Genomic DNA, 14910 nt, shown 5'->3' on the forward strand with positions numbered 1-14910 from the left:
GAGAAGAGAGTTTTCCCTTCCCGATGTCTAACCCTAGTCCAATAGGAATATCCTGGTTGAGATGAAATTTGTACACCATCTTGGGTTGGAAAGAACTCCTGGTGCGCAGACCAGCTCTGTCAGAGTGAAAGACAAGTAAAGGCGACCTGCAAGACAGAGCAGCCAATTCAGACTTGTCTCACAGAAGATATGGCAAGAAATTTTAAATCTACAGATTACAGAGGTTCGAAAGGCAACATCTGCAGCATTGAAAGGACCAAGTTCAGATCTCACGGTGGTACCGTTGGAACAAAGTACATTTGCACATGAAGAAACCCCTGAAGAAAAGTCTAGAATTCAGGCAAAACAGACAGACAGTCTTCTTTGGAAGATGATGGACAATACTTGAACTTTGAGGGAAGCCAATCTCAGCCCTCTGTCCAGGACATCCTGTAAGAAGTACAAGAAGAGAGCCAGTCTAAAAGAAGGTGGGAACATCTCTCCTTTCACACCAGCCTATATAAGTTTTCCAGACTCTGTGATAATTTTTAGAATAGGCCGGTTTTCTGGCCTTGATCATGGTCTGAATGACCTTCTCAGATAGACCATTCTTACGAAAAATCATGGTCTCAACCGCCACGCCACAAGTCCTGGTGGAAAAATGGGCCCTGGCTTAGAAGATCGTCTCTGAAAGGAAGTTTCCGTAGTGTTTGTGCCGCAATCCTTAGAAGAACAGCATACCATTATATTCTCTGCCAATCAAGAGGGAGGGGGTGCCAATTTACTGGCACCTCTTGCTCCCTCTTCAGCACCCGAGGTAACATGGGAATCGGAGGGAAAAGATACACTAGTTAGTACAGTTAGGGAACAGTCATGGTATCCACTAGGAATGCTTGCGGATCCCTGGTTCTTGCACAATACCAAGCTACTTTGTGGTTCAGCCAAGAGGCTATCATGTCAACCTCTGATTGCGCCCAATCCTCCACAATTTGGTCAAACACTATTGGATGGAGGGACCATTCCCCGTGATGAATGGCATGGCGACTCAAGAAGTGGGCTTCCAGAATGTGCACCCCTGGGATAAAAACAAAACCATCAGCTTCATGCAACGGAGGATGGAATCTTGAATGAGAGACAAGGCTTTCATCTGTTTCTGAATGGCCAGAATATTTTCCTCTGGTAAAAACACCCTCTGCCACCTAGTGTCGAAGAGGAGAACCAAAAAAATATATGCAGGGCAGGGACAATACTGGACTTTCAGTTACTCCATTGACCCACTCCAATTCACTTCATTACCATGCTCCTGAGGACAACTGAAGCCATGCCTCCAAGAAAGTGCAAGTACAGCGCCACAGGGGACAATTAAGGGTGCTCCACAGCAGAGGTGTTACCAGACACTGTAAAGTAGTTAAACTAAAAATTAATCTAGAACCAAGGCCCTATATGTCCACCTCCTATGTAAGTAACTCGGGGGAAAAAAATATGAGAAGGCAAAAGGTCTAAAGGCAGAAGAGGAGTAATTGTTTTCTCATTGAGACGCCACCTAGGGGGTGAAACATAACTCCTCCCACAGCAGAAGGTGAAAGCTGCTTTTACCAATGAACTGCTAGCAACATGGGAGTACCCTATATACAGACTTCCTGCCCAACTACCCAAAGACACAGCACAAAGACTACAAAAGCAATGACAAAACAAATAGAGAAAACATTGTAATACTGTAATTTCAGTAAGCCAAGTCTGACATTATGTATAATTTTTTTATTTTTTTTTAAAGTTTTACCATGACAAAAACAATTAGCACTCACAAACACAATTTGTAAAGTTACAAGATGCCCTTTCATAGTGGATCAACTTGTCTTTCAGTTTTCATTCACACTTTTATATAGGAAAGTTATTGTAAAATCATGTTGTAACCCACGTAATAATGTATCACCACAGCAAAAACTAAAGAAAGGTTTCATTAGTCATACCACGGTAGGATGGCGGTGGTGGAGCAGTCGCCACTTTCCGTGTCTTTGTGCTCGTTGTAGTGTCTGTGACGTTAGAAGGTTTTGGGAGACGCTCTCTGCTGTCCTGGTCCCCAGACAGCTCCCACTGCCTACGGATTCGCTCTTTCAGTTTCTCTAGCTTAGCATCAGGCTGCCGACTTTTTAACGTCTCTAGCCTGTTACTAGAGGGGCTGAATAAAGGGGGTTGTTGAGAAGTTTCGGTTGGCCTCATCTCTCCGTTATCAGTTTGTACCTTCCTGTGAGACCGTTGTAATTTCCACTCCAAAGCATCAATGGCTAGCCTGTCATTCAGGTAGCGCACAGTGGTCTCATCCACAGCCGAAGATCGTGTGCTGTCAAAGTCCTTTTCCTCTTTAGAACGCACAGTGACTCTCTCATTTGAAGACAGGGCACTAACAGCATCACTAAAAATGATATTGGTATTAGAGAATCAGTCTTTAGAGCAGAGACACAGCAATGTAATAAAGTGTTAGCAAAGCAGATATGTTAAATTGAAAAAACTGAAAGCCTGTATAATCGTATAATTACTACATTCCCTTACCATCCTGCTTCCACAAGGCTTTAAAGATCTAATAATATTTATTCTTTGTGGAGATAAGGAAACATTATTTCAATTAGAGTAAATATTTCCATTATGCTTTAATAGCAAACATAAGAAGTACATCAAATTGGGTTGGATACGTACGCCAATCGAAATAATGTGAAAAACTGAAATATCAAACAATAAATTTCACATTGAATTGGATGATGTGCAAATCTTTCATTAATATAGAGTTCTAGAAAAGTCCCCTCTCCCCTATCATATCATAGGTAAAAGAAAAAAAAAAAGTAGGTTCTAAAATAGGAATGTCAAGTTATGTTAGTTTATTCCATTATCTGTTGTTAACATAAAGAACAAATTACTATACACAGAGGTTCCAAGCAGCCTACAATTTAAAGTAGGTAGAGACAAGTGAAACTCAAGGGTCGAAATGTTTGCAGAAAAGCTGAAGGTGGCAAGAGATCCACATGCAAGTTCTTGCTAAGGGGTAAGACTTGCTGGTAATATATCAAAACATTACAACAGATTATCTATTCATTAAACAGACTGAAAACAAAATCAAAAGGCTTGAATATCCTTAAGGACCATGCATATGTATGTTTTCATAAAATATTTAACCAATAGATTAAACGTTATCTTGTTGGGTTCCGCCCCTGGTCTCAGTTGTTCCTTTACCCTTTCCCCCTAAAACAAATATACACTACTGCGAAATTCATTCGCGTTTCCTCTATGTGTACTTCGCCTTACCTTGTTAGCTTGCAAAAAAAAAAAATAATCTTAAACTGCATGCATTACAAAAGCTGTTTTCAGGGCATAAGTATTATTCTCACTGAAGCCTGTAAAACACCCTAAAGAGAAAGTCGTTACAGCTCAGTCCGCAGAATGCTGCACCTACCAGTATGAGGCCAGAGGTTCCCGGAAGCCAACATGGCCAGAACCTTTTACGTTACTCTCCAGAGTAGTGACACGTAGTGGGCTGCGAGAAGACTTTTCTCTGCCAGATTTGCTTGGGTGGGAAGATTTGGCGTGGTGAGCATTTGAATCCTCAAGATATCGTCCATCTACAGAAATAATGTAAAACGGCAAAAAATAATTCAACTTGTTCTGAGCTCCCTACATGGAGCTAGAAAGGCATAAAATCTAAATCCGATCAGATATATGTATAAATCTGTCCAGAAATCCCTCACATATTATAGATTTGTGAAGTGGGGTGGTTCGTGTTCCAGTGAAATTATTTTTGCATTGCTTGCAGAAGTTCACCTAAATAGCTTGTCAGACCAAACGATGTATGAACAACAATACTGTGTACCGATGAATTGTACCAATAGAGAGGTTTCAATCGCTTATAATATTTATGTAAATAAGCACGGGTTTGAATTTGGATAATAAAAATGCATTATAAGAAGCATTTTATATGAAAGAATGAATGCACAAATAGGTTATTATGACGTATAAAAGTTAATTATAAATATTGTGAGAAATAGGAAGACAACTCTCTATAGTACTGTCAAATTTAAGGGACACTAAAGTGTAGTCTTAATTTTTCTTATTGGCTCTAATATTTCTGGTCTGCTGTCTGCTATTGTTTTTCCACTAAGTGCATTTCTAAAGTAAACCCAGACTGTCTTCAACAAGTCAATACATTTATATTTTGCATCTTTGGACCCTAAGGGGGGGAATTCAATTCCTCCGAAATAGGGCAGCGTTAAACCTATTACCATTATTACGGTAAATTTAACTCGACTTTCTGCTCACAGCTCAGGGAGCTGCGAGCAAAAAGCCGGCATTGAAACTACCATAATACCAGTAATAGTGCGGAGGCCGCGTTACTTTAAAAAGTTGAATTCCCCCCATAGAATGATTTGGTTTGGGAGGTATCTGGTAACATCTTTGGTAACATACATAAGCTCTACAGTTTTTCTTTTTAGAAGACTAAGCCACTTGTGCAAAATGTGATTATTGTCATGGGCAAATGATTGTGGATACTTGCAAATATTCATGGCAAGAGCTTGTGCATGATGGTGTAAGAGGACATGCAACAAAGGGATAATTACTATCAGTTATCATGGGTAACTATAATATCTGTGTAGAAAGATAACAGAAGAGCCAAGTTATTTGCATTAATTACATCACCACCAATACCTACCTTTCCTACTTATTTTCCGTGTAGCACTGCTCGCTGGTTTCCTAGTATCCATGATGGAGTCAAACACTGCACTGCTTGTGGGGGCCACATCCAGCTTATCTTCAATGTGCCTAAGCTGTATTAAAACAAATATATAGAAAGAATGGCTTGTATACTTGTCAACGTGTAAACACAAACACATGTAAATGGAAAAGTAGCATTCCACAAAAATGATACAATGCAACACAACACAAGTTTAACGTCAATGGTTATGGTAAAAATGGAACAATGATTTTCAGTGTCAACTCAGTTAACATTTATTTTAAAAAAATAAAAAATTAAAACCACATGTAACTGCATTTAAACAATGTCAATGGGTATACACCTTAAATGTGACTTCTGGGATTAGAGCTGCTGTGAACAGGACAAGACAGGAAGCTAAAGTGACTTACTGTGTTTCATAGTACAGTGCACTGATAAGCAATTATTGCAAAAACTTTGAACAAAGGCATCAGGGAGACACTAACATTTGTACTGCAAGAAGAAAATTTGCAAAGAAAAAAAACCAAAACAAAAAAAAGCAAAAACCTATTGGCAGGGTTAAGGTTGCACATAAATTCTAATGGCTCAGGAAATGATCTTACAAACTATGACATGCAGTGAATGCAATGCATACTCACAGCAGCTTTGGTGTTACAGATAGTTTTCCACGCCTTGCTGAGCTCTGCAATAATATGTATATATAAATAAAAAAGAATGTTACCCCAATTCTTATTATCTATTTGGCACAAAATACATATGTCCTCACTGCAAAGTTAACTTTTTAATTTTGTTTTTACACTAAGGCCACATACTCACACATTACATGCTAGATTTTTATCAATTTCAAAACAGGGGTGATACTATAAACTGCTGTTTAAGTGTCATAATACCCACTAAAGCTATTACTAATGATTGCTTATGTTGCGGTAGCATTTTAGCTTCCAGAATGCACCTTGTGCTATCCATATGTGTTTACCAGAAGTAAACTTCTAGCGAAAACCTATAAGGAGCTCCACATGCCACTAAGACACTGCAGTGGCTGATGAGGTTTTACTGTATTATACATATCTTTAAGGGCCAAGGTGGGTTGTCTGCAAATGAGTATGTTGCAAAACAATCTGAACCATGAATCTCAAATTATCCATCATCTTGCAGAAGTTTTACCAGCCTATCAGGGCAGAATTATGGAAGTAGTATTCAGAGATACTGGTAAAGTTCATCTGACTACTTAGCTGAAGTCTATAAATCTGCTGAGTGTGCTGAAATATATATTAGTAGAGATACTAAACCTGCTCTTCATAGACTAAATAAAGCACCCAGAGACGACAATGAGAGCTACCCTACCTTGAAAAGTTTCCTGGGACTGTAGATGTGACAGATCCTGGGAAAACGTTGCTGTCCTCCATAAACTCTTCTCAGCCATTCATCTAGAATTGACAGAAAAATTGTGCAGGCAAATGACCAAAGTCCTAAGTGCAGTAAGTAAGAGTTACAATCTCCCTCCCAGCCCCCTGCTCTCCCCCTTTAAAGCATAGTGCAGACCAAGCTGTCATAAGATCCACAGGGTTGGAAGCTCTCTTCAACAGCTGCCAGGTACAGGGATCAAATGGAAGCTCTCGGATGCTGGGGGTTTAATGTGGGACACTGGACAGCAAGTGTGTAACATGACATGCTGTGGGACGGCTATGCCAACTTAATATAATCTGTGCTTCATGGTGACCTTTTAGTCACTATGTTAGTATTAATATTCTTTTATTTCTTTTTTTATTATTACAATCAATGTAATACACTGCAAAAGTTACAAAAGCATCCCACTTCTCTCATTGTAGATGTATATACATATCAGTGCTACAACACGGAACAGTAAGTGGAAGATAAAAGTGGTAAAATAGAACTGAATCTAGAAGGGAACACAGGGCTATTTGCATCATCTACAGTTTTTGCACTAAGTAAATTACTGTGCAGTTAAGAATGCCCAAATTAGAATGCATACACACAAGTTTTAGTTAAGGATCGAGATCCACAAGACAAAATTCATAGCCCTCAACTGATAAGAAAATTTTCAAAGGATTCTTATTAAACGTTATGCCGTCTTGTGGTAGTAAAATAGGCATATATTCAAGGTAATAACATGTATTAATTCAGTTTGAAACTATAGTAGCCTGGGATACGTCAATCTAATCCTATCTGTAGGTACTAAAATACTCCTTGGTAGGCAGCCAAGACTTCGGTCAGTTTTTATTTTATTGCAATATTTTTGCAACTCTTTACCAAATTGGGAAAAAAAAAAAAAAAAAAAAAGGGAGGAAAAGATCTGGAAATGTGTTTATAGATGTGTTCTATTTCAACGGTCATCTTTGTGTGCCATAAGTAACCAAGTAATATACTGATGGTGTCTTTGGAGGGAGAACACCACATAAGTTTCCTTTAACACTCTCAGGAGCATATTCAATTGTTGGCGGTTTCCGCCGCAGAAAAAGTATTACTGTTATTACGGTAATACTAAGCCGGATTTCAGCTCGTAGCTCCCTGAGCCGGGAGCTGAAAATGGGCGCATTACTTTAGGCTGTAACGCCAACAATTGAATATGCCCTTCAGACTTAAGGACAACAAAACCTAAAATCCACTACACCTTAGGTCTTGTACCCAGAGTCATCTTTGTAGGTGTTAATTTCATGTATTTCACTAGCGGTTTTAACACTAGCACAATGCACGTAAATGGCTCCGATAATAGAACCCATGATTTTTAATGACACCAGACACACACACAATCTAGTTTGAGTATGTTGCATTTTTCTTAACGCATCTTGTTGCATTCAATGTGTTTACTGTAAGATAGATAGGTCAGGTATCCAATGACACTGGATTTTATACTACAGTGAAAATTCATTTCAATCATGCTTTAATGTGATTTGCGGTAAATGTTGGCTTCCAGAACATAACTACTTGCACTGATATGCAGGTAAGCGATTTGAAATGCATTTGCATTTTGAAATGTAAATACAACACTAGTGGATAGGATATACAATATAATGTTTACAAGCGCTCTATGCATTCACAGTTATATATCACCAAACACTCTAGGAAGTTTGCTAAACTAAAATAACTGAAGATAATGCACAGGTTGCAGTAGACAATGTTTTTATATATACACTTATTCCGTCTGTAGCCTACTGAAGGCCCCTTTAAAGGGCAGAAACGGTTGATAACAGAATAGCAGCTTGCAGTCACTTAAATTGCAAGGCTGCATTAAATGTCATAGTTCTGTCATAGTACCGTTACTTAACATTAGAGATGAGCAAAGGATAACTTCATAGAGGATGGAAGTTCCAGCAATGCTATATTCCAGTTCACCTTTTCGCACTGTATTTGGAAATTTGAATTTTGCAGAATTTATAATCTATGGAACAGATAGAGGACGAAGTTGAACAACTTATTTTACTGTGTGGTGTAATTAGGATAAAACTTAAAGCCAAATTTGTGCTGAATTTCACAGCCAAATGGGGAATAAGGCGAATATTTTTTCAGGAACAGTTCTAGAATTCTTTTATCTCTAACATCTATGAATGTTACAAGATGCATTTTCACATTGGAATATCTTGTAACTAAAGACCACCTCTGAGGGGAGTGGTATTTTTAGAAGGTGTCTTATACAAATATAAACATTAAAAAAAAAAAAAAAAAGTGTCAACTTTCCCATTACAAAGTTGCTAGCACTTAATTTTTAGATACATTTATTTAGGACTGCATTATATACTATTGGTATTTGTGATTAATATACTGGACTTTGCTGGGTATTGCATGTTGGTCAAAACAAGGAATATATTTGTGGATAATTGCTAGTTATGACATGAAGGTCACTGCCTGGCATGATGTGCATCATAAACGTATTAATGGATATTGTTTTGAACTGATCAGAAGTAAAGTTGTACTATTTTGCATAGCCAAAACCAAGTTTTAATTTACCGTGATGTCCTATATTTAGTCCCTTCGCTGCACACTGTAGGTCCAGTAACAGATTTTAGGGTTACCAAAATAAATTGAAGACAATTAAAATAAATAAGAATCAACTCAAACATTTTAAACATGCAAAGTAAAACCAGTGGCACTATTATCCTGCATCCTCTGCCCTCTCTAGAACGATGCAGCTGGGTTGCTGGCATGATGGTGTTCGAATTGGTAAATCTTATGAACCAGAGTTGCTCTAGGGCTTTAACCTGCTAGGACTAAGCTATGTAGGAGGTATTTGATTACACATGAGCTACAGCCACTCAGGGAGATTTGAAATAACTGCTTATTTGTAACAGAAGTGGACTAAGATGTTCAGAAACAATGTGACAAGGTGGGTATACAGAGCTAACACTGCGAGGCATTACTAAAGTTCTAAATTAGTTATTGAAGAGGAGGTGTTGTCCAAGAGTTCATAACCTCTTACATAAAACAGTTAGCCAAACATGAGTAAGCCAGACACCTGATCCTATAAATTCACATAGACAGCAATGACAGGGGGCAGCGACATGTGGTCTGTGATGTTGGTAGAAGGGTGTAGTAGATGCTGCTTTCTGACGCTGGCCAATTACCTTTCTACAGTCAGATTGACAGACATCCTGTGATGTTGTTGCTACATGAAAGAGAGTTAATTGACCATCACTATGAGAAAATCACAACAAAGTTTGGCTCCTACTTGACATCAATGCTGATAGAGGATAAAATTATGTTTTTTATTATTTATTTGCAAAGTTATATTCCTTTTGTGTTAGGATTTAGCACATACTACACCTTAAGATGTTCATTTTGAAATCAACAGTGAATCTACTGCTTATATAAACATGGAATAATAGGAAGGGAAAACTATTTTTTTTAATTGGTATAAGAACTGAATAAGTTAATATGCAATTTTATTTCTCTGCCTTGTGTGTATAAAGCCAATGCTTACATACAGGATAAGAACTATACATGCAAACTAGACCCTTTGTGTCTATCTATTATGCACATTTAAATGTCTCACAGAAATTTCTAAAAGGTGGACTTAATCTTTTATTTACTCCCACTACCTCTAACCAGAATTGTGGAACTCCCTTTCTCTCCACTGTTGAGGTCCTTGAAGAAATCAGTCTAAGGGCCTGTCCTCAGGGTGGGCCACAGGAGAAACTTTGTTGGCCGAGACTATTGTTTCATAATCACACAACTTCTGGACACCGATGATCCAAGTTAAAGTTATTCTGATGGGACATAGGCTGCATGAAGAGAGGCTCTTCTGCAGCCTACCCAGGAATTGAGCCCTCTGTCCAATTTAAGTGAGAACCATAACAGAGGAACCCTGACAATACAAGGGTAAAATGGGGGGGTTATCCTTTGACATTAGTGGGAGGTGCTATATTACTCCATCATCCATGTCAAGATTAAATAGTAGCCATAAATGCAATGGAACAGTTGCTCCTTGCGGTTCATTAGCATTAAACACGGTGAAACTTTTGCTTGTTTGGCATAGAAAAAAATTGTTAGTTCATCCTCAAAGCAAGGAATGTCCATAAAAACGCACCCTCTCCACCCCTTTATCTTACTTTAATAGTGTTGCTTCACAAATTAAAATCTGAAAAACAGGCATATCAGTGCATCTATTCTGTACTTAGCAAGGAAGATCCTCACATTGCCCAACTCCTCATTTCTGGAAAACACTGTTTTCCACAAAATATCTGTTCAAGACTTGCTTCAATTTCATGTAAAGCAAATGTTAGCTACTTTTTTTTTTTATTGTTAAAAAGGGGAATACAGAAAGAATAAATATGTGGATGAACGATAAGATATAAACTAAGTTCTACCATTTGAATTACAGTACAGGTGGTTAGATCTTTATAGCTATATCTTGCATTTATAGCATAGCAACAATCTAAAACAAAACAATCTCTAGATTAAGAAGCACAATGAATATGCCATAATAGGAAGCCACCATATGATAACAATTTATATAGTATTATTAATAAAACATGTTTAATATTACATTAAATACAATAAAAACATATACAAAACTCCACATGATAAAACAACCTTTTTTGTGTACACCGCTAATCACACTTGCTAGGTACACCAGGACTCCCAATGAATGCTCCAAAACTCCTCCTTTCTAGTACACATAAGAGGAAAAATAGTTAGTAAATTGCTAAACATTTGTAATGAGCCGTTGGTTTCAAACTGTATAATTAATGCGGATACCCAAAACATCTTATATCAGCATATATTGAGGAAATGAACTTGCTCTCACTGTTGATATTAAATTTATCCACCTTTAAGTGAGCCTATTAGAATCAGGATATATGAAGCCCTCTAGACCCAGGTCTTTGGAATTATATAATTTAATTGTTTACCAGCATAACAAAGTGAAGTCCAGGATCCACAAGTGACAGACTTTTCTTACATGTTTCTCCCCATCTGTAGTTTCATCACGTCTCTGATGAAACCACAGATGTGGAGAAACGCTCAAGACAGGCGATCACTTGTGGACATAATTCCAAAGACCCCGGTTTGTAGGCGATGACCAACACACAGAGGATAAGCCCACGGAATTGAGTGCTACCAAAAAGAAGCCATGATTTGACTACTGGAGGGGAGAGATATTAATTGTCTGCAGCTGGTGGTATGTTTAACACAGACTTCATATACCCTGATCCTAATATGCTTGCGTAAAGGCGGACAAATTCTCAACAGTGGGAGCAAGTTCAGTTCCTCAATATACAGAGATAAGAGATAAAAGCTGTTTTGGATATCTGCTTTAATTATACAGCTTAAGACCAACAGCTCATTACAAACATTTAGCAATTTATCAAATATTTTTCCTCTTATGTGCACTAGAAAGGAGGAGTTTTGGACATGCAGTGAGAGCCCTGATATACCAAGCAAGTGTGTGATTAGCGGTATACACAAAAAAAGGTTGTTTTATCATGTGGAGTTTTGTATATGTTTTTATTGTATTTAATATTAAACATGTTTTATTAATAATACTGTGCAAATTGTTATCATATGGTGGCATCCTATTATGGCATAATGATTGCGCTTCTTAATCTGGAGATTTTTTTGGTTTATGTAGTAGTGGGTTGTCACACAAAACCCTAAAAGGAGCAGCAACAAATCAATTAATCAATCCTTTATTAAAGATCTGTTATATGTGTTAAACTATTAACTTAAGGCAATAAGTATATAAGTTTAGTTTGGTCAGCGTCCATTAGCAGTCCATTTTGGTGGACAGCAATATATGAAAGTCTAAAATGCAACACTTCAACAGTAGTAAGTAAAAGCATGTAAAAAAAAATATATTCTTTTACAAAGAAATTTTATGATTTTCAAAATGGATTATTTGGGGACCACAAAATAAATAAATAATAATCATGCCCTTCAAAATTGTTACAACACATTAAAAAAATATTATGGTCTTCAGAAGATTGCAACCTAAACCGTAAAAAGTTAAACATATTAAAATTTATAATATCTCTAGATTAACCATTTTATCTCATTTATCTTTCCTACTATGAGTTTGTCTGAACAGCCTAAATGATCTAAACAAACAAGATGTCAGATAGCTATTGAAAATAAACTAACAACAACCAAAACAAGAATTTCAGGACCAATATAATTTTTTAACAAAGAAACCTTAAGAGCACAACAACTCACTTTCGTATAACTACTTATCCTGGTGATCCAGTTCAGTTGCTAGGTGTGTGTACAAGCTGTAGCAATGGCATGGCAACAGATACATTTTGTATAATTGCGAGAATCCAACAAAGCAGAGACAAGTGACACATATTATCCTCCATTCCATCAGCTGACAACAGACAATGTACTGTTACTAACAGTTGTGATGATACTGTATGTACACAACCAACATCCAAGCAGCAAGTGGTTCTAGTGCACACTGGTGACAGACACACTGCCCTGGTCCTGACAGCTATAACGCTGTATACATCAGGTACTGTTGTGGAAGAGACACACTGGTGACAGACACACTGCCCTGGTCCTGACAGCTATAAAGCTGTATACATCAGGTACTGTTGTGGAGGAGACACACTGGTGACAGACACACTGCCCTGGTCCTGACAGCTATAACGCTGTATACATCAGGTACTGTTGTGGAAGAGACACACTGGTGACAGACACACTGCCCTGGTCCTGACAGCTATAAAGCTGTATACATCAGGTACTGTTGTGGAGGAGACACACTGGTGACAGACACACTGCCCTGGTCCTGTCAGCTCTAACGCTGTATACATCAGGTACTGTTGTGGAGGAGACACACTGGTGACAGACACACTGCCCTGGTCCTGACAGCTATAACGCTGTATACATCAGGTACTGTTGTGGAGGAGACACACTGGTGACAGACACACTGCCCTGGTCCTGACAGCTATAACGCTGTATACATCAGGTACTGTTGTGGAGGAGACACACTGGTGACAGACACACTGCACTGGTCCTGACAGCTATAAAGCTGTATACATCAGGTACTGTTGTGGAGGAGACACACTGGTGACAGACACACTGCCCTGGTCCTGACAGCTCTAACGCTGTATACATCAGGTACTGTTGTGGAGGAGACACACTGGTGACAGACACACTGCCCTGGTCCTGACAGCTCTAACGCTGTATACATCAGGTACTGTTGTGGAGGAGACACACTGGTGACAGACACACTGCCCTGGTCCTGACAGCTATAACGCTGTATACATCAGGTACTGTTGTGGAGGAGACACACTGGTGACAGACACACTGCCCTGGTCCTGACAGCTATAACGCTGTATACATCAGGTACTGTTGTGGAAGAGACACACTGGTGACAGACACACTGCCCTGGTCCTGACAGCTATAACGCTGTATACATCAGGTACTGTTGTGGAGGAGACACTCTGGTGACAGACACACTGCCCTGGTCCTGACAGCTATAAAGCTGTATACATCAGGTACTGTTGTGGAGGAGACACTCTGGTGACAGACACACTGCACTGGTCCTGACAGCTATAAAGCTGTATACATCAGGTACTGTTGTGGAGGAGACACACTGGTGACAGACACACTGCCCTGGTCCTGACAGCTATAACGCTGTATACATCAGGTACTGTTGTGGAGGAGACACACTGGTGACAGACACACTGCCCTGGTCCTGACAGCTATAACGCTGTATACATCAGGTACTGTTGTGGAGGAGACACACTGGTGACAGACACACTGCCCTGGTCCTGACAGCTATAACGCTGTATACATCAGGTACTGTTGTGGAGGAGACACACTAGGACCTCCAGCTACACAACAGATGGAGACCTAACACATACCCAGTGACAGCACAGGCACCTCATGGACTCACAGCCAGGTTATGTCTGGTCTCAGTGACCACTCCCCATCTCCATAAACACTGACCTCATTCTCCTCTCCACAAGCGGTTCGGTTCCACTTCTAACCCTCTTCTCCTCCAGACACAAACCTACTTCCGCTTCCGGGGACGCGTCTTGCGTCTCATTGGTTGTCACAGAGAGGAAGCTGGTCCGCGGCTGTAACAGACATTCCTGCAGCGCCAGAGCGGGCGGGAGGCTGCCTGGAGGAGATCTCGCGAGAAGCCTCTCTCAGCGCCCCCTCTGCTGGCTGCTGCTTTCTCATGATTATAATAACATTGTGTCTCAGTGTCAGCAGTTGTGTCTGTGCTGTGAGGCCAAGTCTATGTCCTGGTTTCTTCTACAACTGCCTCTATTTTGGAACTCATGAATTCATGTATAGGCTCCTGAGATTCCATTGGGCAGCTATCTGTTTAATACTAGCAATAATGTGTTATCTGGTGAGATACATATATATGACTGTAATTGCAAGAATAGTGAATGATAATTAAAAGAAAAACAATGTAAAAAAAACTGCTAGTATGTGGTTTGGTATTATATATCCCAACTTTTTTTTTTTTTTTTTTTTAAATCCAGTATTTTTATTGAAATTTTTTAAGATATAAACATACTAAACAACAAAAAGAAAAGAAAAACAATCGCATACATATCGGAATTAAATGACGGAATTTACAAGATTACATTAAAGCATAATAATAATAAATGTGCTATATTCATTCAGGATCATACATCGTAAATGCTTATACATAAGTATGTTACACATACAGGGTTTATTACATGGACTCAGATACTTATTATAAAAACTGCGGTAGCCATACATTTAAGTAGATAGAGCATCTG

General features: G+C 38.9%; 1 protein-coding gene across 5 annotated transcripts in view; it reads right to left on the bottom strand.

The window, feature by feature from the left end:
• Window positions 1-14186, bottom strand: part of CEP350 (centrosomal protein 350) — a 46893-nt gene extending 32707 nt beyond the window's left edge. For 4 of the 5 annotated variants that reach the window (XM_075182287.1, XM_075182285.1, XM_075182284.1 and 1 more), the window contains exons 1-6: window positions 14099-14186; window positions 6041-6123; window positions 5335-5378; window positions 4676-4790; window positions 3425-3590; window positions 1950-2392 (exon numbers count right to left, since the gene is read on the bottom strand). In XM_075182287.1, the coding sequence (XP_075038388.1) occupies window positions 1950-2392; window positions 3425-3590; window positions 4676-4790; window positions 5335-5378; window positions 6041-6119 (847 nt within the window). In that variant the 5' untranslated portion in view covers window positions 6120-6123; window positions 14099-14186. The remainder of the gene's footprint in view (window positions 1-1949; window positions 2393-3424; window positions 3591-4675; window positions 4791-5334; window positions 5379-6040; window positions 6124-14098) is intronic. The other variant, XM_075182286.1, reaches the window with a different exon arrangement.
• Window positions 14187-14910: the final 724 nt, after the last annotated feature.

Source organism: Mixophyes fleayi, chromosome 8 (assembly GCF_038048845.1).
Source record: "Mixophyes fleayi isolate aMixFle1 chromosome 8, aMixFle1.hap1, whole genome shotgun sequence".
In the NCBI taxonomy this organism is placed as follows: domain Eukaryota; kingdom Metazoa; phylum Chordata; class Amphibia; order Anura; family Limnodynastidae; genus Mixophyes; species Mixophyes fleayi.